At 40.5% G+C, this 25,193-nt stretch overlaps 1 protein-coding gene across 1 annotated transcript in view; it reads left to right on the forward strand.

Annotated features, from left to right (window-relative positions):
- ATP13A5 (ATPase 13A5) overlaps positions 1-25,193 on the forward strand; it is a gene marked incomplete at both ends in the record, with an annotated part of 141,408 nt that overhangs the window by 97,859 nt on the left and 18,356 nt on the right. The window contains 2 exon segments of the mRNA XM_082624314.1: positions 20,750-20,843; positions 22,858-22,930. Of these exon segments, the coding sequence (XP_082480440.1) occupies positions 20,750-20,843; positions 22,858-22,930 (167 nt within the window).

Genomic DNA, 25,193 nt, shown 5'->3' on the forward strand with positions numbered 1-25,193 from the left:
ATCAAGCATCGATTAAAAACACAATACATGAAATAAAAAATAATCTAGATGGGATCAATAGCAGAATAACTGAGGCAGAAGAACGGATAAGTGAGGTGGAAGATAAAATAGTGGAAATAACTGCTGCAGAGCAAAATAAAGAAAAAAGAATGAAAAGAACAGAGGACAGTCTCAGAGACCTCTGGGACAACATTAAACGCACCAACATTCGAATTATAGGGGTTCCAGAAGAAGAAGAGAAAAAGAAAGGGACTGAGAAAATATTTGAAGAGATTATAGTTGAAAACTTCCCTAATATGGGAAAGGAAATAGTTAATCAAGTCCAGGAGGCACAGAGAGTCCCATACAGAATAAATCCAAGGAGAAATACGCCAAGACACATATTAATCAAACTGTCAAAAATTAAACACAAAGAAATCATATTAAAAGCAGCAAGGCAAAAACAACAAATAACACACAAGGGAATCCCCATCAGGATAACAGCTGATCTCTCAGCAGAAACTCTACAAGCCAGAAGGGAGTGGCAGGACATAATTAAAGTGATGAAGGAGAAAAACCTGCAACCAAGATTACTCTACCCAGCAAGGATCTCATTCAGATTTGATGGAGAAATTAAAACGTTTACAGACAAGCAAAAGCTGAGAGAGTTCAGCACCACCAAACCAGCTTTACAACAAATGCTAAAGAAACTTCTCTAGGCAAGAAACACAACAGAAGGAAAAGACCTACAATAACGAACCCAAAACAATTAAGAAAATGGGAACAGGAACATACATATCAATAATTACCTTAAATGTAAATGGACTAAATGCTCCCACCAAAAGACACAGATTGGCTGAATGGATACAAAAACAAGACCCATATATATGCTGTCTACAAGAGACCCACTTCAGACCTAGAGACACATACAGACTGAAAGTAAGGGGATGGAAAAAGATATTCCATGCAAATGGAAACCAAAAGAAAGCTGGAGTAGCAATTCTCATATCAGACAAAATAGACTTTAAAGTAAAGACTACTAGAAGAGACAAAGAAGGACACTACATAATGATCAAGGGATCGATCCAAGAAGAAGATATAACTATTGTAAATATTTATGCACCAAACATAGGAGCACCTCAATACATAAGGCAAATACTAACAGCCATAAAAGGAGAAATCGACAGTAACACAATCATAGTAGGGGACTTTAACACCCCACTTTCACCAATGGACAGATCATCCAAAATGAAAATAAATAAGGAAACACAAGCTTTAAATGATACATTAAACAAGATGGACTTAATTGATATTTATAGAACATTCCATCCAAAAACAACAGAATACACATTTTTCTCAAGTGCTCATGGAACATTCTCCAGGATAGATCATATCTTGGGTCACAAATCAAGCCTTGGTAAATTTAAGAAAATTGAAATTGTATCAAGTATCTTTTCCGACCACAATGCTATGAGACTAGATATCAATTACAGGAAAAGAGCTGTAAAAAATACAAACACATGGAGGCTAAACAATACACTACTTAATAACGAAGTGATCACTGAAGAAATCAAAGAGGAAATTAAAAAATACCTAGAAACAAATGACAATGGAGACACGACGACCCAAAACCTATGGGATGCAGCAAAAGCAGTTCTAAGAGGGAAGTTTATAGCAATACAATCCCACCTTAAGAAACAGGAAACATCTCGAATAAACAACCTAACCTTGCACCTAAAGCAATTAGAGAAAGAAGAACAAAAACATCCCAAAGTTAGCAGAAGGAAAGAAATCATAAAAATCAGATCAGAAATAAATGAAAAAGAAATGAAGGAAACGATAGCAAAGATCAATAAAACTAAAAGCTGGTTCTTTGAGAAGATAAACAAAATTGATAAACCATTAGCCAGACTCATCAAGAAAAAAAGGGAGAAGACTCAAATCAATAGAATTAGAAATAAAAAAGGAGAAGTAACAACTGACACTACAGAAATACAAAAGATCATGAGAGATTACTATAAGCAACTCTATGCCAATAAAATGGACAACCTGGAAGAAATGGACAAATTCTTAGAAATGCACAACCTGCCAAGACTGAATCAGGAAGAAATAGAAAATATGAACAGACCAATCACAAGCACTGAAATTGAAACTGTGATAAAAAATCTTCCAACAAACAAAAGCCCAGGACCAGATGGCTTCACAGGCGAATTCTATCAAGCATTTAGAGAAGAGCTAACACCTATCCTTCTGAAACTCTTCCAAAATATAGCAGAGGGAGGAACACTCCCAAACTCATTCTACGAGGCCACCATCACCTTGATACCAAAACCAGGCAAGGATGTCACAAAGAAAGAAAACTACAGGCCAATATCACTGATGAACATAGATGCAAAAATCCTCAACAAAATACTAGCAAACAGAATCCAACAGCACATTAAAAGGATCATACACCATGATCAAGTGGGGTTTATTCCAGGAATGCAAGGATTCTTCAATATACGCAAATCAATCAATGTGATACACCATATTAACAAATTGAAGGAGAAAAACCATATGATCATCTCAATAGATGCAGAGAAAGCTTTCGACAAAATTCAACACCCATTTATGATAAAAACCCTGCAGAAAGTAGGCATAGAGGGAACTTTCCTCAACATAATAAAGGCCATATATGACAAACCCACAGCCAGCATCGTCCTCAATGGTGAAAAACTGAAACCATTTCCACTAAGATCAGGAACTAGACAAGGTTGCCCACTCTCACCACTCTTATTCAACCTAGTTTTGGAAGTTTTAGCCACAGCAATCAGAGAAGAAAAGGAAATAAAAGGAATCCAAATTGGAAAAGAAGAAGTAAAGCTGTCACTGTTTGCAGATGACATGATACTATACATAGAGAATCCTAAAGATGCTACCAGAAAACTACTAGAGTTAATCAATGAATTTGGTAAAGTTGCAGGATACAAAATTAATGCACAGAAATCTCTGGCATTCCTATATACTGATGATGAAAAATCTGAAAGTGAAATCAAGGAAACACTCCCATTTACCATTGCAACAAAAAGAATAAAATATCTAGGAATAAACCTACCTAAGGAGACAAAAGACCTGTATGCAGAAAATTATAAGACACTGATGAAAGAAATTAAAGATGATACAAATAGATGGAGAGATGTACCATGTTCTTGGATTGGAAGAATCAACATTGTGAAAATGACTCTACTACCCAAAGCAATCTACAGGTTCAATGCAATCCCTATCAAACTACCACTGGCATTTTTCACAGAACTAGAACAAAAAATTTCACAATTTGTATGGAAACACAAAAGACCCCGAATAGCCAAAGCAATCTTGAGAACGAAAAATGGAGCTGGAGGAATCAGGCTCCCTGACTTCAGACTATACTACAAAGCTACAGTAATCAAGACAGTATGGTACTGGCACAAAAACAGAAAGATAGATCAATGGAACAGGATAGAAAGCCCAGAGTTAAACCCACGGACATATGGTCACCTTATCTTTGATAAAGGAGGCAGGAATGTACAGTGGAGAAAGGACAGTCTCTTCAATAAGTGGTGCTGGGAAAACTGGATAGGGACATGTAAAAGTATGAGATTAGATCACTCCCTAACACCATACACAAAAATAAGCTCAAAATGGATTAAAGACCTAAATGTAAGGCCAGACACTATCAAACTCTTAGAGGAAAACATAGGCAGAACACTCTATGACATAAATCACAGCAAGATCCTTTTTGACCCACCTCCTAGAGAAATGGAAATAAAGACAAAAATAAACACATGGGACCTAATGAAACTTAAAAGCTTTTGCACAGCAAAGGAAACCATAAACAAGACCAAAAGACAACCCTCCGAATGGGAGAAAATATTTGCAAATGAAGCAACTGACAAAGGATTAATCTCCAAAATTTATAAGCAGCTCATGCAGCTCAATAACAAAAAAACAAACAACCCAATCCAAAAATGGGCAGAAGACCTAAATAGACATTTCTCCACAGAAGATATACAGACTGCCAACAAACACATGAAAGGATGCTCAACATCTTTACTCATTAGAGAAATGCAAATCAAAACTACAATGAGATATCATCTCACACCAGTCAGAATGGCCATCATCAAAAAATCTAGAAACAATAAATGCTGGAGAGGGTGTGGAAAAAAGGGAACACTCTTGCACTGCTGGTGGGAATGTGAATTGGTACAGCCGCTATGGAGAACGGTATGGAGGTTCCTTAAAAAACTACAAATAGAACTACCATATGACCCAGCAATCCCACTACTGGGCATATACCCTGAGAAAACCATAATTCAAAAAGAGACATGTACCAAAATGTTCATAGCAGCCCTATTTACAATAGCCCGGAGATGGAAACAACCTAAGTGTCCATCATCGGATGAATGGATAAAGAAGATGTGGCACATATATACAATGGAATATTACTCAGCCATAAAAAGAAATGAAATTGAGCTATTTGTAATGAGGTGGATAGACCTAGAGTCTGTCATACAGAGTGAAGTAAGTCAGAAAGAGAAAGACAAATACTGTATGCTAACACATATATATGGAATTTAAGAAAAAAAAATGTCATGAAGAACATAGGGGTAAGACAGGAATAAAGACACAGACCTACTAGAGAATGGACTTGAGGATATGGGGAGGGGGAAGGGTAAGCTGTGACAAAGTGAAAGAGCGGCATGGACATATATACACTACCAAACGTAAGGTAGATAGCTAGTGGGAAGCAGCCGCATAGCACAGGGAGATCAGCTCGGTACTTTATGACCACCTGGAGGGGTGGGATAGGGAGGGTGGGAGGGAGACGCAAAAGGGAGGGGATATGGAAACATATGTATATGTATAACTGATTAAATTTGTTATAGAGCAAAAAAAAAAAAAAAAAAAAGAAAATGTGGTGGATTAAGAATGAGACAGAGACCAGAAATACAGCTACACGTGGAACAACTCCTACAGAACACCTACTGAACGCTGGCAGAAGACCCCAGACCTCCCAAAAGGCAAGAAATCCCCCACATACCTGGGTAGGGCAAAGCGGAGAGATCCCCACACAGAGGATCAGTGCCGAGCGGCACTCACCAGCCCGAGAGGCTTGTCTGCTCGCCCACCGGGGCGCGCAGCGCTGGAAGCTGAGGCTCGGGCTTCGGTCAGAGCGCAGGGAGAGGACTGGGGCTGGCGGCGAGAACTCAGCCTGAAGGGGGCTAATGTGCCACAGCTAGCCGGGAGGGAGTCCGGGAAAACTCTGGAGCTGCCGAAGAGGCAAGAGACTTTTTCTTCCCTCTTGGTTTCCTGGTGCGCGAGGAGAGGGGATTAAGAGCGCTGCTTAAAGGGGCTCCACAGACGGGCGCGAGTCGCGACTGAAAGCGCGGAGCCCAGAGACGGGCGTGGGACGCTGGGGCTCCTGCTGCCGCCGCCAAGAAGCCTGTGTGCGAGCGCAGGTCACTGCCCACACCGCCCTTCCGGGAGCCTGTGCAGCCCGCCACTGCCGGGGTCCCGGGATCCAGGGGCTGCTTCCCTGGGAGAACGCACGGCGCGCCTCGGGCTGGTGCAACGTCACGCCGACTTCTGCCCCTGCAGGCTCGCCCCGCACTCCGTGCCCCTCCCTCCCGCCCGGCCTGAGTGAGCCAGAGTCCCCGAAGAGGCTGCTCCTTTAACCCTGTCCTGCCTGAGCGAAGAACAGACGCCCTCCGGCGACCTACACGCAGAGGCGGGGCCAAATCCAAAGCTGAGACCCAGGAGCTGTGAGAACAAAGAAGAGAAAGGGAAACCTCTCCCAGCAGCCTCAGAAGCAGCGGATTAAAGCTCCACAATCAACTTGATGTACCCTGCATCTGTGGAATACATGAATAGACAACACATCATCCCAAATTGAGGAGCCCGGAGTCAGTGCTGTGCCTCTGAGGTGGGAGAGCCAACTTCAGGACACTGGTCCACAAGAGACCTCCCAGCTCCACATAATATCAAACGGCAAAAATCTTCCAGAGATCTCCATCTCAACACCAGCACCCAGCTTCACTCAACGACCAGCAAGCTACAGTGCTGGACACCCTAAGCCAAACAACTAGCAAGACAGGAACACAACGCCACCCATTAGCAGAGAGGTGGCCTAAACTCATAAAAAGTCTGCAGACACCCCAAAACACACCACCAGACGTGGACCTGCCCACCAGAAAGACAAGATCCAGCCTCATCCACCAGAACACAGGCACTAGTCCCCTCCACCAGGAAGCCTACACAACCCACTAAACCAACCTTAGCCACTGGGGACAGACACCAAAAACAACGGGAACTACGAACCTGCAGCCTGCAAAAAGGAGACCCCAAACACAGTAACATAAGCAAAATGAGAAGACAGAAAAACACACAGCAGGAGAAGGAGCAAGATAAAAACCCACCAGACCTAACAAATGAAGAGGTAATAGGCAGTCTACCTGAAAAAGAATTCAGAATAATGATGGTAAAGATGATCCAAGATTCTATTTCCCAGATCCAAAATCTTGGAAATAGAATAGACAAAATGCAAGAAACAGTTAACAAGGACTTGGAAGAACTAAAGATGAATCAAGCATCGATTAAAAACACAATACATGAAATAAAAAATACTCTAGATGGGATCAATAGCAGAATAACTGAGGCAGAAGAACGGATAAGTGAGGTGGAAGATAAAATAGTGGAAATAACTGCTGCAGAGCAAAATAAAGAAAAAAGAATGAAAAGAACAGAGGACAGTCTCAGAGACCTCTGGGACAACATTAAACGCACCAACATTCGAATTATAGGGGTTCCAGAAGAAGAAGAGAAAAAGAAAGGGACTGAGAAAATATTTGAAGAGATTATAGTTGAAAACTTCCCTAATATGGGAAAGGAAATAGTTAATCAAGTCCAGGAGGCACAGAGAGTCCCATACAGAATAAATCCAAGGAGAAATACGCCAAGACACATATTAATCAAACTGTCAAAAATTAAACACAAAGAAATCATATTAAAAGCAGCAAGGCAAAAACAACAAATAACACACAAGGGAATCCCCATCAGGATAACAGCTGATCTCTCAGCAGAAACTCTACAAGCCAGAAGGGAGTGGCAGGACATAATTAAAGTGATGAAGGAGAAAAACCTGCAACCAAGATTACTCTACCCAGCAAGGATCTCATTCAGATTTGATGGAGAAATTAAAACGTTTACAGACAAGCAAAAGCTGAGAGAGTTCAGCACCACCAAACCAGCTTTACAACAAATGCTAAAGGAACTTCTCTAGGCAAGAAACACAACAGAAGGAAAAGACCTACAATAACGAACCCAAAACAATTAAGAAAATGGGAACAGGAACATACATATCAATAATTACCTTAAATGTAAATGGACTAAATGCTCCCACCAAAAGACACAGATTGGCTGAATGGATACAAAAACAAGACCCATATATATGCTGTCTACAAGAGACCCACTTCAGACCTAGAGACACATACAGACTGAAAGTAAGGGGATGGAAAAAGATATTCCATGCAAATGGAAACCAAAAGAAAGCTGGAGTAGCAATTCTCATATCAGACAAAATAGACTTTAAAGTAAAGACTACTAGAAGAGACAAAGAAGGACACTACATAATGATCAAGGGATCGATCCAAGAAGAAGATATAACTATTGTAAATATTTATGCACCAAACATAGGAGCACCTCAATACATAAGGCAAATACTAACAGCCATAAAAGGAGAAATCGACAGTAACACAATCATAGTAGGGGACTTTAACACCCCACTTTCACCAATGGACAGATCATCCAAAATGAAAATAAATAAGGAAACACAAGCTTTAAATGATACATTAAACAAGATGGACTTAATTGATATTTATAGAACATTCCATCCAAAAACAACAGAATACACATTTTTCTCAAGTGCTCATGGAACATTCTCCAGGATAGATCATATCTTGGGTCACAAATCAAGCCTTGGTAAATTTAAGAAAATTGAAATTGTATCAAGTATCTTTTCCGACCACAATGCTATGAGACTAGATATCAATTACAGGAAAAGAGCTGTAAAAAATACAAACACATGGAGGCTAAACAATACACTACTTAATAACGAAGTGATCACTGAAGAAATCAAAGAGGAAATTAAAAAATACCTAGAAACAAATGACAATGGAGACACGACGACCCAAAACCTATGGGATGCAGCAAAAGCAGTTCTAAGAGGGAAGTTTATAGCAATACAATCCCACCTTAAGAAACAGGAAACATCTCGAATAAACAACCTAACCTTGCACCTAAAGCAATTAGAGAAAGAAGAACAAAAACATCCCAAAGTTAGCAGAAGGAAAGAAATCATAAAAATCAGATCAGAAATAAATGAAAAAGAAATGAAGGAAACGATAGCAAAGATCAATAAAACTAAAAGCTGGTTCTTTGAGAAGATAAACAAAATTGATAAACCATTAGCCAGACTCATCAAGAAAAAAAGGGAGAAGACTCAAATCAATAGAATTAGAAATAAAAAAGGAGAAGTAACAACTGACACTACAGAAATACAAAAGATCATGAGAGATTACTATAAGCAACTCTATGCCAATAAAATGGACAACCTGGAAGAAATGGACAAATTCTTAGAAATGCACAACCTGCCAAGACTGAATCAGGAAGAAATAGAAAATATGAACAGACCAATCACAAGCACTGAAATTGAAACTGTGATAAAAAATCTTCCAACAAACAAAAGCCCAGGACCAGATGGCTTCACAGGCGAATTCTATCAAGCATTTAGAGAAGAGCTAACACCTATCCTTCTGAAACTCTTCCAAAATATAGCAGAGGGAGGAACACTCCCAAACTCATTCTACGAGGCCACCATCACCTTGATACCAAAACCAGGCAAGGATGTCACAAAGAAAGAAAACTACAGGCCAATATCACTGATGAACATAGATGCAAAAATCCTCAACAAAATACTAGCAAACAGAATCCAACAGCACATTAAAAGGATCATACACCATGATCAAGTGGGGTTTATTCCAGGAATGCAAGGATTCTTCAATATACGCAAATCAATCAATGTGATACACCATATTAACAAATTGAAGGAGAAAAACCATATGATCATCTCAATAGATGCAGAGAAAGCTTTCGACAAAATTCAACACCCATTTATGATAAAAACCCTGCAGAAAGTAGGCATAGAGGGAACTTTCCTCAACATAATAAAGGCCATATATGACAAACCCACAGCCAGCATCGTCCTCAATGGTGAAAAACTGAAACCATTTCCACTAAGATCAGGAACTAGACAAGGTTGCCCACTCTCACCACTCTTATTCAACCTAGTTTTGGAAGTTTTAGCCACAGCAATCAGAGAAGAAAAGGAAATAAAAGGAATCCAAATTGGAAAAGAAGAAGTAAAGCTGTCACTGTTTGCAGATGACATGATACTATACATAGAGAATCCTAAAGATGCTACCAGAAAACTACTAGAGTTAATCAATGAATTTGGTAAAGTTGCAGGATACAAAATTAATGCACAGAAATCTCTGGCATTCCTATATACTGATGATGAAAAATCTGAAAGTGAAATCAAGGAAACACTCCCATTTACCATTGCAACAAAAAGAATAAAATATCTAGGAATAAACCTACCTAAGGAGACAAAAGACCTGTATGCAGAAAATTATAAGACACTGATGAAAGAAATTAAAGATGATACAAATAGATGGAGAGATGTACCATGTTCTTGGATTGGAAGAATCAACATTGTGAAAATGACTCTACTACCCAAAGCAATCTACAGGTTCAATGCAATCCCTATCAAACTACCACTGGCATTTTTCACAGAACTAGAACAAAAAATTTCACAATTTGTATGGAAACACAAAAGACCCCGAATAGCCAAAGCAATCTTGAGAACGAAAAATGGAGCTGGAGGAATCAGGCTCCCTGACTTCAGACTATACTACAAAGCTACAGTAATCAAGACAGTATGGTACTGGCACAAAAACAGAAAGATAGATCAATGGAACAGGATAGAAAGCCCAGAGTTAAACCCACGGACATATGGTCACCTTATCTTTGATAAAGGAGGCAGGAATGTACAGTGGAGAAAGGACAGTCTCTTCAATAAGTGGTGCTGGGAAAACTGGATAGGGACATGTAAAAGTATGAGATTAGATCACTCCCTAACACCATACTCAAAAATAAGCTCAAAATGGATTAAAGACCTAAATGTAAGGCCAGACACTATCAAACTCTTAGAGGAAAACATAGGCAGAACACTCTATGACATAAATCACAGCAAGATCCTTTTTGACCCACCTCCTAGAGAAATGGAAATAAAGACAAAAATAAACACATGGGACCTAATGAAACTTAAAAGCTTTTGCACAGCAAAGGAAACCATAAACAAGACCAAAAGACAACCCTCCGAATGGGAGAAAATATTTGCAAATGAAGCAACTGACAAAGGATTAATCTCCAAAATTTATAAGCAGCTCATGCAGCTCAATAACAAAAAAACAAACAACCCAATCCAAAAATGGGCAGAAGACCTAAATAGACATTTCTCCACAGAAGATATACAGACTGCCAACAAACACATGAAAGGATGCTCAACATCTTTACTCATTAGAGAAATGCAAATCAAAACTACAATGAGATATCATCTCACACCAGTCAGAATGGCCATCATCAAAAAATCTAGAAACAATAAATGCTGGAGAGGGTGTGGAAAAAAGGGAACACTCTTGCACTGCTGGTGGGAATGTGAATTGGTACAGCCGCTATGGAGAACGGTATGGAGGTTCCTTAAAAAGCTACAAATAGAACTACCATATGACCCAGCAATCCCACTACTGGGCATATACCCTGAGAAAACCATAATTCAAAAAGAGACATGTACCAAAATGTTCATAGCAGCCCTATTTACAATAGCCCGGAGATGGAAACAACCTAAGTGTCCATCATCGGATGAATGGATAAAGAAGATGTGGCACATATATACAATGGAATATTACTCAGCCATAAAAAGAAATGAAATTGAGCTATTTGTAATGAGGTGGATAGACCTAGAGTCTGTCATACAGAGTGAAGTAAGTCAGAAAGAGAAAGACAAATACTGTATGCTAACACATATATATGGAATTTAAGAAAAAAAAATGTCATGAAGAACATAGGGGTAAGACAGGAATAAAGACACAGACCTACTAGAGAATGGACTTGAGGATATGGGGAGGGGGAAGGGTAAGCTGTGACAAAGTGAAAGAGCGGCATGGACATATATACACTACCAAACGTAAGGTAGATAGCTAGTGGGAAGCAGCCGCATAGCACAGGGAGATCAGCTCGGTACTTTATGACCACCTGGAGGGGTGGGATAGGGAGGGTGGGAGGGAGACGCAAAAGGGAGGGGATATGGAAACATATGTATATGTATAACTGATTAAATTTGTTATAGAGCAAAAAAAAAAAAAAAAAAAAAGAAAATGTGGTGGATTAAGAATGAGACAGAGACCAGAAATACAGCTACACGTGGAACAACTCCTACAGAACACCTACTGAACGCTGGCAGAAGACCCCAGACCTCCCAAAAGGCAAGAAACCCCCCACATACCTGGGTAGGGCAAAGCGGAGAGATCCCCACACAGAGGATCAGTGCCGAGCGGCACTCACCAGCCCGAGAGGCTTGTCTGCTCACCCACCGGGGCGCGCAGCGCTGGGAGCTGAGGCTCGGGCTTCGGTCAGAGCGCAGGGAGAGGACTGGGGCTGGCGGCGAGAACTCAGCCTGAAGGGGGCTAATGTGCCACAGCTAGCCGGGAGGGAGTCCGGGAAAACTCTGGAGCTGCCGAAGAGGCAAGAGACTTTTTCTTCCCTCTTGGTTTCCTGGTGCGCGAGGAGAGGGGATTAAGAGCGCTGCTTAAAGGGGCTCCACAGACGGGCGCGAGTCGCGACTGAAAGCGCGGAGCCCAGAGACGGGCGTGGGACGCTGGGGCTCCTGCTGCCGCCGCCAAGAAGCCTGTGTGCGAGCGCAGGTCACTGCCCACACCGCCCTTCCGGGAGCCTGTGCAGCCCGCCACTGCCGGGGTCCCGGGATCCAGGGGCTGCTTCCCTGGGAGAACGCACGGCGCGCCTCGGGCTGGTGCAACGTCACGCCGACTTCTGCCCCTGCAGGCTCGCCCCGCACTCCGTGCCCCTCCCTCCCGCCCGGCCTGAGTGAGCCAGAGTCCCCGAAGAGGCTGCTCCTTTAACCCTGTCCTGCCTGAGCGAAGAACAGACGCCCTCCGGCGACCTACACGCAGAGGCGGGGCCAAATCCAAAGCTGAGACCCAGGAGCTGTGAGAACAAAGAAGAGAAAGGGAAACCTCTCCCAGCAGCCTCAGAAGCAGCGGATTAAAGCTCCACAATCAACTTGATGTACCCTGCATCTGTGGAATACATGAATAGACAACACATCATCCCAAATTGAGGAGCCCGGAGTCAGTGCTGTGCCTCTGAGGTGGGAGAGCCAACTTCAGGACACTGGTCCACAAGAGACCTCCCAGCTCCACATAATATCAAACGGCAAAAATCTTCCAGAGATCTCCATCTCAACACCAGCACCCAGCTTCACTCAACGACCAGCAAGCTACAGTGCTGGACACCCTAAGCCAAACAACTAGCAAGACAGGAACACAACGCCACCCATTAGCAGAGAGGTGGCCTAAACTCATAAAAAGTCTGCAGACACCCCAAAACACACCACCAGACGTGGACCTGCCCACCAGAAAGACAAGATCCAGCCTCATCCACCAGAACACAGGCACTAGTCCCCTCCACCAGGAAGCCTACACAACCCACTAAACCAACCTTAGCCACTGGGGACAGACACCAAAAACAACGGGAACTACGAACCTGCAGCCTGCAAAAAGGAGACCCCAAACACAGTAACATAAGCAAAATGAGAAGACAGAAAAACACACAGCAGGAGAAGGAGCAAGATAAAAACCCACCAGACCTAACAAATGAAGAGGTAATAGGCAGTCTACCTGAAAAAGAATTCAGAATAATGATGGTAAAGATGATCCAAGATTCTATTTCCCAGATCCAAAATCTTGGAAATAGAATAGACAAAATGCAAGAAACAGTTAACAAGGACTTGGAAGAACTAAAGATGAATCAAGCATCGATTAAAAACACAATACATGAAATAAAAAATACTCTAGATGGGATCAATAGCAGAATAACTGAGGCAGAAGAACGGATAAGTGAGGTGGAAGATAAAATAGTGGAAATAACTGCTGCAGAGCAAAATAAAGAAAAAAGAATGAAAAGAACAGAGGACAGTCTCAGAGACCTCTGGGACAACATTAAACGCACCAACATTCGAATTATAGGGGTTCCAGAAGAAGAAGAGAAAAAGAAAGGGACTGAGAAAATATTTGAAGAGATTATAGTTGAAAACTTCCCTAATATGGGAAAGGAAATAGTTAATCAAGTCCAGGAGGCACAGAGAGTCCCATACAGAATAAATCCAAGGAGAAATACGCCAAGACACATATTAATCAAACTGTCAAAAATTAAACACAAAGAAATCATATTAAAAGCAGCAAGGCAAAAACAACAAATAACACACAAGGGAATCCCCATCAGGATAACAGCTGATCTCTCAGCAGAAACTCTACAAGCCAGAAGGGAGTGGCAGGACATAATTAAAGTGATGAAGGAGAAAAACCTGCAACCAAGATTACTCTACCCAGCAAGGATCTCATTCAGATTTGATGGAGAAATTAAAACGTTTACAGACAAGCAAAAGCTGAGAGAGTTCAGCACCACCAAACCAGCTTTACAACAAATGCTAAAGGAACTTCTCTAGGCAAGAAACACAACAGAAGGAAAAGACCTACAATAACGAACCCAAAACAATTAAGAAAATGGGAACAGGAACATACATATCAATAATTACCTTAAATGTAAATGGACTAAATGCTCCCACCAAAAGACACAGATTGGCTGAATGGATACAAAAACAAGACCCATATATATGCTGTCTACAAGAGACCCACTTCAGACCTAGAGACACATACAGACTGAAAGTAAGGGGATGGAAAAAGATATTCCATGCAAATGGAAACCAAAAGAAAGCTGGAGTAGCAATTCTCATATCAGACAAAATAGACTTTAAAGTAAAGACTACTAGAAGAGACAAAGAAGGACACTACATAATGATCAAGGGATCGATCCAAGAAGAAGATATAACTATTGTAAATATTTATGCACCAAACATAGGAGCACCTCAATACATAAGGCAAATACTAACAGCCATAAAAGGAGAAATCGACAGTAACACAATCATAGTAGGGGACTTTAACACCCCACTTTCACCAATGGACAGATCATCCAAAATGAAAATAAATAAGGAAACACAAGCTTTAAATGATACATTAAACAAGATGGACTTAATTGATATTTATAGAACATTCCATCCAAAAACAACAGAATACACATTTTTCTCAAGTGCTCATGGAACATTCTCCAGGATAGATCATATCTTGGGTCACAAATCAAGCCTTGGTAAATTTAAGAAAATTGAAATTGTATCAAGTATCTTTTCCGACCACAATGCTATGAGACTAGATATCAATTACAGGAAAAGAGCTGTAAAAAATACAAACACATGGAGGCTAAACAATACACTACTTAATAACGAAGTGATCACTGAAGAAATCAAAGAGGAAATTAAAAAATACCTAGAAACAAATGACAATGGAGACACGACGACCCAAAACCTATGGGATGCAGCAAAAGCAGTTCTAAGAGGGAAGTTTATAGCAATACAATCCCACCTTAAGAAACAGGAAACATCTCGAATAAACAACCTAACCTTGCACCTAAAGCAATTAGAGAAAGAAGAACAAAAACATCCCAAAGTTAGCAGAAGGAAAGAAATCATAAAAATCAGATCAGAAATAAATGAAAAAGAAATGAAGGAAACGATAGCAAAGATCAATAAAACTAAAAGCTGGTTCTTTGAGAAGATAAACAAAATTGATAAACCATTAGCCAGACTCATCAAGAAAAAAAGGGAGAAGACTCAAATCAATAGAATTAGAAATAAAAAAGGAGAAGTAACAACTGACACTACAGAAATACAAAAGATCATGAGAGATTACTATAAGCAACTCTATGCCAATAAAATGGACAACCTGGAAGAAATGGACAAATTCTTAGAAATGCACAACCTGCCAAGACTGAATCAGGAAGAAATAGAAAATATGAACAGACCAATCACAAGCACTGAAATTGAAACTGTGATAAAAAATCTTCCAACAAACAAAAGCCCAGGACCAGATGGCTTCACAGGCGAATTCTATCAAGCATTTAGAGAAGAGCTAACACCTATCCTTCTGAAACTCTTCCAAAATATAGCAGAGGGAGGAACACTCCCAAACTCATTCTACGAGGCCACCATCACCTTGATACCAAAACCAGGCAAGGATGTCACAAAGAAAGAAAACTACAGGCCAATATCACTGATGAACATAGATGCAAAAATCCTCAACAAAATACTAGCAAACAGAATCCAACAGCACATTAAAAGGATCATACACCATGATCAAGTGGGGTTTATTCCAGGAATGCAAGGATTCTTCAATATACGCAAATCAATCAATGTGATACACCATATTAACAAATTGAAGGAGAAAAACCATATGATCATCTCAATAGATGCAGAGAAAGCTTTCGACAAAATTCAACACCCATTTATGATAAAAACCCTGCAGAAAGTAGGCATAGAGGGAACTTTCCTCAACATAATAAAGGCCATATATGACAAACCCACAGCCAGCATCGTCCTCAATGGTGAAAAACTGAAACCATTTCCACTAAGATCAGGAACTAGACAAGGTTGCCCACTCTCACCACTCTTATTCAACCTAGTTTTGGAAGTTTTAGCCACAGCAATCAGAGAAGAAAAGGAAATAAAAGGAATCCAAATTGGAAAAGAAGAAGTAAAGCTGTCACTGTTTGCAGATGACATGATACTATACATAGAGAATCCTAAAGATGCTACCAGAAAACTACTAGAGTTAATCAATGAATTTGGTAAAGTTGCAGGATACAAAATTAATGCACAGAAATCTCTGGCATTCCTATATACTGATGATGAAAAATCTGAAAGTGAAATCAAGGAAACACTCCCATTTACCATTGCAACAAAAAGAATAAAATATCTAGGAATAAACCTACCTAAGGAGACAAAAGACCTGTATGCAGAAAATTATAAGACACTGATGAAAGAAATTAAAGATGATACAAATAGATGGAGAGATGTACCATGTTCTTGGATTGGAAGAATCAACATTGTGAAAATGACTCTACTACCCAAAGCAATCTACAGGTTCAATGCAATCCCTATCAAACTACCACTGGCATTTTTCACAGAACTAGAACAAAAAATTTCACAATTTGTATGGAAACACAAAAGACCCCGAATAGCCAAAGCAATCTTGAGAACGAAAAATGGAGCTGGAGGAATCAGGCTCCCTGACTTCAGACTATACTACAAAGCTACAGTAATCAAGACAGTATGGTACTGGCACAAAAACAGAAAGATAGATCAATGGAACAGGATAGAAAGCCCAGAGTTAAACCCACGGACATATGGTCACCTTATCTTTGATAAAGGAGGCAGGAATGTACAGTGGAGAAAGGACAGTCTCTTCAATAAGTGGTGCTGGGAAAACTGGATAGGGACATGTAAAAGTATGAGATTAGATCACTCCCTAACACCATACACAAAAATAAGCTCAAAATGGATTAAAGACCTAAATGTAAGGCCAGACACTATCAAACTCTTAGAGGAAAACATAGGCAGAACACTCTATGACATAAATCATAGCAAGATCCTTTTTGACCCACCTCCTAGAGAAATGGAAATAAAGACAAAAATAAACACATGGGACCTAATGAAACTTAAAAGCTTTTGCACAGCAAAGGAAACCATAAACAAGACCAAAAGACAACCCTCCGAATGGGAGAAAATATTTGCAAATGAAGCAACTGACAAAGGATTAATCTCCAAAATTTATAAGCAGCTCATGCAGCTCAATAACAAAAAAACAAACAACCCAATCCAAAAATGGGCAGAAGACCTAAATAGACATTTCTCCACAGAAGATATACAGACTGCCAACAAACACATGAAAGGATGCTCAACATCTTTACTCATTAGAGAAATGCAAATCAAAACTACAATGAGATATCATCTCACACCAGTCAGAATGGCCATCATCAAAAAATCTAGAAACAATAAATGCTGGAGAGGGTGTGGAAAAAAGGGAACACTCTTGCACTGCTGGTGGGAATGTGAATTGGTACAGCCGCTATGGAGAACGGTATGGAGGTTCCTTAAAAAACTACAAATAGAACTACCATATGACCCAGCAATCCCACTACTGGGCATATACCCTGAGAAAACCATAATTCAAAAAGAGACATGTACCAAAATGTTCATAGCAGCCCTATTTACAATAGCCCGGAGATGGAAACAACCTAGGTGTCCATCATCGGATGAATGGGTAAAGAAGATGTGGCACATATATACAATGGAATATTACTCAGCCATAAAAAGAAATGAAATTGAGCTATTTGTAATGAGGTGGATAGACCTAGAGTCTGTCATACAGAGTGAAGTAAGTCAGAAAGAGAAAGACAAATACTGTATGCTAACACATATATATGGAATTTAAGAAAAAAAAATGTCATGAAGAACATAGGGGTAAGACAGGAATAAAGACACAGACCTACTAGAGAATGGACTTGAGGATATGGGGAGGGGGAAGGGTAAGCTGTGACAAAGTGAAAGAGCGGCATGGACATATATACACTACCAAACCTAATGTTGATAGCTAGTGGGAAGCAGCCGCATAGCACAGGGAGATCAGCTTGGTGCTTTGTGACCATCTGGAGGTGTGGGATAGGGAGGGTTGGAGGGAGACGCAAAAGGGAGGGGATATGGAAACATATGTATATGTATAACTGATTAAATTTGTTATAAGGCAAAAAATTTTAAAATACATAAATAAATAAATAAATAAAAGAAAAAAAAAAAAAAAAAAAAGAATGAGACAGAGCCTTGAGCTGGAGGACTCACATTCCAGTAAAGGGTATAGATATGTGCAGATGTAATCGCATAACACAGAATCTTCTGCCTGATAAGTAAGAGGTGCTCAATAAATTAGCTTTAAATAAATGAACGTCCCAATAATACAGTCATCGTTCCAGTAGTTCAGGATGGTAACTCAACCCAAAAGGGAAGGTTTCAAAGGAAGAATGCAATTTGAAGGATGGATAGGATGTATGGAAATGCGAAGGAGGTGGGAGGGAATTCCAGGTGGGGGAATGGAGAACCATGTTCAGAAATGGGGTTTTCACTGGAGACTGCAGGGACCTGATAGCCAAACTGGGCTGGAAGCCTTCTCAGATGGGATCTGTGGAGGGGAAGCTGGAGTGCCAGGTGTGGAGGCCTTACATAGGGGGTTCAAACTCCAGGACGGTTTCACCAAGTGCCTACTTGACTCATCCAAAAGACGGTGGCACTTGAACTTTGGATGCCCTTTCTCATGCCCAATGCATTTCTGGAGCCAATATACTGTTTTAAAATACAACTCAGGATGTAAAATTTCTCTAGTGGCAGATGGCTTAGTAAGACTTCAGGGTTAGTCTGATTTTACTCTTGCTGTTCTTGATGCATGCCTAGTCCTGAGAAAACATCCTCTAGAGGAGCAATGAGGTACAGTTTTAGGTACATGGGTCCAGATCCACACGTTTCCATTTTTATTCTTTGAAACATGATTGACTTGCTATACTTCAAGTCCTTTAGGGCAAGGACTATGCCTTATTCATTTCTCTGTTGCTGTGCCTACCACAGTACCTCAGAGCATTTGATGAACGTTTGTAGAATGCATTAAGTAAATGAGCGAGTCGCTTAAAATTCACAACCATTTGGAATAGCAGTCATTTTGGAGACCCGTGCCAGGTGTGGGGGTCTTGCATAGGGGGTTCAAACATTCTTTATGTCTTACCATTCTAGATTTTTGCACTTTTTTGTTTTTTTAAATCCGGGTGTCAGTTTTCCTGGAAATGTACAACTGTAGGATAAAAGGATGAAATCACAAAGTGCACGTCAGAAAACGATCCAGGCTTCACGTGTTTGCCATTCTCAGCTGGTCTTCTGCTCCACCCTCTGTGCTGAAAACAAAAAGGCAGTACCTCGCAGCCTGGTAGAAAACATCCATTCAAAGCATCCTGGCTCACCTCCCACCAGAATCTTCTCATCTTGTCCAAGACAATGTGGTTGTTAGTTTGGCTCTTTGGGTTTTATTTCTCATGTCCCCGACCTGTTGACAAAGTTTGAGCAGCAGTGTCCATGTCACTGGGGACTGGAAACCAAGAGGATGTGGGCTGCCTCCCATGTGGATTTGCTTCTGCCTTGCTTGACAAGAGGAGGCTGCAGGAGGGCTTGTTTGCCAAGTTCCCTACTCCCTTACTTTGGCCTGTCATAATCCACCACCAACCAGACCCAGTTAAAGGAATAACAGTTCAAACAGAATTTTTTAAAGAGGGTAATATTTACTTTTTTATTCTTATTTATTTATTTATTGGCTGCGTTGGGTCTTGCTGTGTGTGGGCTTTCTCTAGTTGCGATGAGTGGGGGCTACTCTTTGTTGAGGTGTGTAGACTTCTCATTGCAGTGGCTTCTCTTGTTGCGGAGCACAGGCTCCATGGGCCCGGGCTTCAGTAGTTGTGGCACATGGGCTCAGTAGTTGTGGCACACGGGCTCAGTAGTTGTGGTGCTCGGGCTTAGTTGCTCTGTGGAATGTGAGATCTTCCTGGACCAGGGATCGAACCCGTGGTCCCTGCATTGGTAGGCGGATTCTTAACCACTGCACCACCAGGGGAATCCAGTAATATTTGCTTTTTTCTTTTTTATTGAAGTATAGTTGACATACAATATTATGTTAGTTTCAGATGTACAACATAGTGATTTGACATTTATGTACATTATGAATTGATCACCATGATAAGTCTAGTAACCATCTGTCACCATACAAAGTTATTATAATATTATTGACTAGGGACTATTTACTTGCTAAGCTGCAATTTTTACCATTGTCTTTATCTCTTTGGGTTCCCATACCAGCTCACATTATTACCCTGTGTTCTTCCTGGTGTACTGAAGCCAACAAACCCATTTCATATCAAATATTGGCACCACATCTACTCTTCCTATAATGTGAGAGCACTTGGCCCTTAGCTTTATGTCTCTAAGGGACTTTAAAACACACACACGGGGATCAAGTGTTGCTAGGATGGAATGAATCACAGGCGAGTGAGTACTTGACATTTTGCACCTTGTCACAATGTATTGTGTTTATAATGTACATGTTAATCTTCTTAATTCATTGCAAGCTTGTTGAAAATAAGGACTGTGCCTGATTCATTTATATCCTCCGTGACTCTGAGCACAATGCTGGCACCTTATAAGCCTTACATAAATGTGAACTTATGAATCAGTGGGTGAGGTAATGATTGAAGGAAAGAATGAGTGAGTGAATGAGTGGTTAAATGAATAATTGAGAGGATGAATTAGTGATTAAGTCAATGTATATCAGCAGGCTATTAAAATGAGCTCCTTTTAAAATATAAAAGAGACTGGGAGATATGTGTCATATATAACAAGTTACTTTTACATTTTCTTAAACAGAGAAGGCCTAGCTGCTCTCATCTCATCCTTTGGGGTATTTAAATACTTGACCATGTACGGCATAATCCACTTTATGGGTACATCACTGCTCTACTGAGTATGAACCAAAATAATTTCTTCCCAGTTCTAATTGCATTTATATCCCTTGTTTATTTAGGGGACGTGGTGCAGCTCTTACACAGGATTTAATGTTTTACAAATAAATGACATTTCTCAAAATAAGTGTCTACAAACTTGAGAACTTGATATAGCTGTGCATGAAACACAGAGCTAGAAATAAGTAGATGTGGCTCAGCTTCTAGGAGTGTTGTTTTTCTCTAGATAACCTGAGACACTTGACCTCCTCCAGCCTCTATTTCTTCACTTAGAGTATGGAGAGAGCTTCAGGGCAGCCTAAATATAACTCAGCAGGAAATGCATCAGTCTCCAACTATGGAATATTTTTGGCAGACTAAGAAGAGATAAAAAGAATGAGAAGTTGTTGAATTTGACTTTGAAGGACTCAAAAACTGGAAAAATTCCCACACCGGAGCTTTAGTTCTGAACTTGCCCAGAACTTACACGTCATTAGTAAAGGATTAACAATTCTGTAAAAATGTTTTGAAAAGACTTTTGAAATGAAATGATAAAAATAATCATCTAAGAATTAATTAGCTGTATGGAAGAAATATGTATATGTTGAAAGTAATCTGCATCAGTTCAGTCATAACTTACTCTACAGTAAAACTCTCCACCAGGCTCAGAGAACTCTGTGGGGAGGGAATTATTTTACTGCTTTCCTAAGACGTTTGAGTGATGAAAGCAGGGACCACAGGACTCCAGCCTCAGTGAGCTATTGATTGAAAGAAGCATACACAGAGGCTAAGGGCCAACTAGGTGGGTAGAAACAAGAAATGGATTGGGAGTCAGGAAACCTGGATTCAAATTCTGCCTCTATCACTAAGAACAAATTAGATCTTGCCCTTGGCCGAGCCTTTATCTGCCTCTGGGAACTCAGGCTGACTGATTTCCAAAGCCCTCAACAGTTCTCTGAAAACTGCTCCCAGAATAAAAAGTAAAGTTGTCTTTGAAAAGCCCTGTTCCATCTCACCCTGCTTGTATATAATTTTACCATTCTGAGGGCAAAAGAATATGAGAAGGAAATGTAAAAAGACAGAGAAAGAATTGGAGGATGAGAGGAACACTGAGAAACTATTTGCATTCTCTGAAAATTATGAAAGCAGAATTTCAGTTCCAAAGTCTCCATGGATAGAGTTGGAACCAGTCTACTCTGAAACCATTCACTCTGATGGTCTAGACCTAAGTAAGAGTGTCCTCTAAGGACCTTCACCTGGAAACATCTTCGCCTTGAGTTCACTCTCCAAGGGGCCAGAAATATTTTCATTTGCATCAATGTGGTCTTTAATATGCATAGAACCAGATTATGATTTAGTGCTCAGTCAATAGCTATGAGCAGAGAAACAGACTTGGCAGCAAAAGGTATTGCAAGGCAAGTTCCTGGAGAGTATCGAGCTGACTTTCATGTTTAAATGCTTCAATTCCATAAATGTGAACTGAAAAGGAGTTCTATGTCTACACAAACCTCTTAGAAAGGCAGGTGGTATACCAGAATGCAGTCTGCAGTGGGCTTTCTTGGGGTGGGGAACTTGTTCAGTTTGTGAAAGTAGATGGACTCCAAGAGAACGATGTTGTGAACTCAATCCATGGATGAGGATGGAGAGAAAAACGTGTTGAATGATTTGAAGCCTTGACTTCAAATTTTAAGTATGAAGTTCCCAGAACTTTCAGGCTTTAATATCTTATGTTGAGAGTTCAACTACCCAGGCTGAGTCTACAGCTGCCAGAATTACTATGGCCAATAAGGAGGGTGTTTCCCAACTGACTGACTCTCATTGCTAATATGGAATTAAGTTAAACACTGGGAAAATAGTGATTTGGTTTTATTCTATCCAATGAGATGCTAAAGATGTTAGGTAAGTTCCTTTCTTCCTAAAGTGGGGAGAAAATTAACAGCTGCTTCCTGACTACTTTCAAGAAGAGTGTTGGGAATGATAAAGACAATATGATGGCAGAAGCCACACTTATGTTTACTTTTCTTTCCTTTTCAGCAACTACAGCTCTTCAGGATTTACCAGTATCTCATGCCAGGTGTTGCTACTACCTTGATGGTCTGTTTAACAAGTAAGCTCTTTAGCAAAGTAAACCATATTAGTTGTATTTATCCATGAAATTCTAGAACTATTCATACAAATAAGAGGTTCGGACAATGACACATCTTAACTACCAAGACCTCATTACCTGTGAATTTTTTGAAAGTGGTGTTGGCAGTAAGTTGAGGCTTGAAGTCCTCAGACTTGGCGTTAATATGTCCTGATAGAAAATAGGTCTTAGCCTTATAAAATTGTCAACGCATTCTCAGTTCTTTGTAGGTTTGTGTCTTGTACAAAGAAAAATGTACAAGAAATCCGGGAAGGGAAATCTTTGAAACCCAAAGGTCATTTTCCATTATTCAGCTATGCTTCACATTGACGTGAAACCAGACTTTTTCTAGGTCTTTGACGTTTGAGAACAAATGCTAGCGCTTTATTGTAGTGGAATTCTCTCAAAAGCAAGGTGTGGCTCACAGCAGCTATTGCTTATTTCCTTCCTTTGAGATGACACTGATAAAGTACTTCCTACCAAGGAACTTAGAGCTTGATACTAACTCTTAGTAAGTGAGAAAGGTGACTGCCTCAACAGAGAGCAAAGAAAAAGAATGTTATACTCATCTCCTTTTCCTTGTTCAACAAAGGAAGTGTTAGGAAAAATAACAGATAAAACATGCAGCAATGCAGGATATTAACAACCTTGAGAATTTCATGTAGCACCTTTTTTTTTATAAGCAGATATTCATTTTTCATTATTACTTATTTATTTATTTATTTTTGGCTGTGTTGGGTCTTTGTTTCTGTGCGAGGACTTTCTCCAGTTGCGGCAAGTGGAGGCCACTCTTCATCGCGGTGCGCGGGCCTATCACTATTGTGGCCTCTCGTGGCGGAGCACAGGCTACAGACGTGCAGGCTCAGTAGTTGTGGCTCACGGGCTCTAGAGCGCAGGCTCGGTAGCTGTGGCTCACGGGCCTAGTTGCTCCGCGGCATGTGGGGTCTTCCCAGACCAGGGCTCGAACCCATGTCCCCTGCATCGGCAGGCAGATTCTCAACCACTGCGCCACCAGGGAAGCCCCATGTAGTATCTTAAAAACATGAAAGTGATATTGAGGTCATATATTATATTAACCCAATGACAAAATTTACCAGTATCAGGAATGTAAGTAATCTCAATTTTGATTCTTAGGGTTGAAATATCTATTTATAGCCCTCTAAAATATTTTCTATGTGTTATTAATATTCACGTGACTGGATAATTTTGAATCCTTGATATTGCTTCTAGAATGTTCGCTATTTTTTAAAACAATTTGCATGATTTACTTGTGAAGATGGACAATGATGTTAAAAAGGAAAAAAGAATACCCGATGTTCCAAGAGCTAAGCTAGCAGGCAGTAGCGTGAAAGTGAAGGCCATGGCCATCCTCTACCACTCCCTATCTCTGCTACCTTTGGGAAATTACTTACTAAATAAATAATTGACTCATATGAAAGGTCCTTATAAGGTTGTGAGGATCAGATAACATACCTCATGTAAAGTGTATAGTACAGTGCATCACACCCTGTAAGCACTCATTACAAGATGAATGATATTGTGCTACACCCATCCTTTTTGTCTTTTTTTTGAGATGACTGACTAATTTGGTGAGCCCTTGAAAAGACTTAGCCTGTGTACAAGTAGACTGTTTGATTAGAAATTCAAAAACATGGGTGGTAGCCTTGCCACAGAATTGCCAGATGACCTTGAGCAAGTTGTTTTGAGCTTTTGCACACTTAATTTCATGATACTGGTTATGAATTTGACTCCCAAGGTGATGGGTATACTTTATGCTTTCCCATGGCAATAGCCTGCTGACTCTCATGCCAGTTGGTCATGCTGTGAAACTTACCCTCTCATCTCAGAGCAAGTTTGGTGGGAGAATTGGGATGACTCAGGGCAGGACCACTGTTACCAGTGGGAGAGAAAAGTCTCAGAAGGGTGATAGATCAGAAGCATAGTGTTCTATTTGAATGACAGCACTTTATCAATTATTATTCAACAAATGTGTAGCTGTCTAAGTAAATGGTGAAGGTGAAAAAAGAGGGTGGAGGGCTTCCCTGGTGGTGCAGTGGTTGAGAGTCCACCTGCCGATGCAAGGGACACGGATTCGTGCCCCAGTCCAGGAGGATCCCACATGCCGTGGAGTGGCTGGGCCTGTGAGCCATGGTCGCTCAGCCTGCGCGTCCAGAGCCTGTGCTCCGCAACAGGAGAGGCCACAATAGTGAGAGGCCCGCGTACCGCCAAAAAAAAAAAAAAAAAA

This window comes from Mesoplodon mirus (assembly GCF_964341445.2).
Source record: "Mesoplodon mirus genome assembly, chromosome: 6".
In the NCBI taxonomy this organism is placed as follows: Eukaryota; Metazoa; Chordata; class Mammalia; order Artiodactyla; family Ziphiidae; genus Mesoplodon; species Mesoplodon mirus.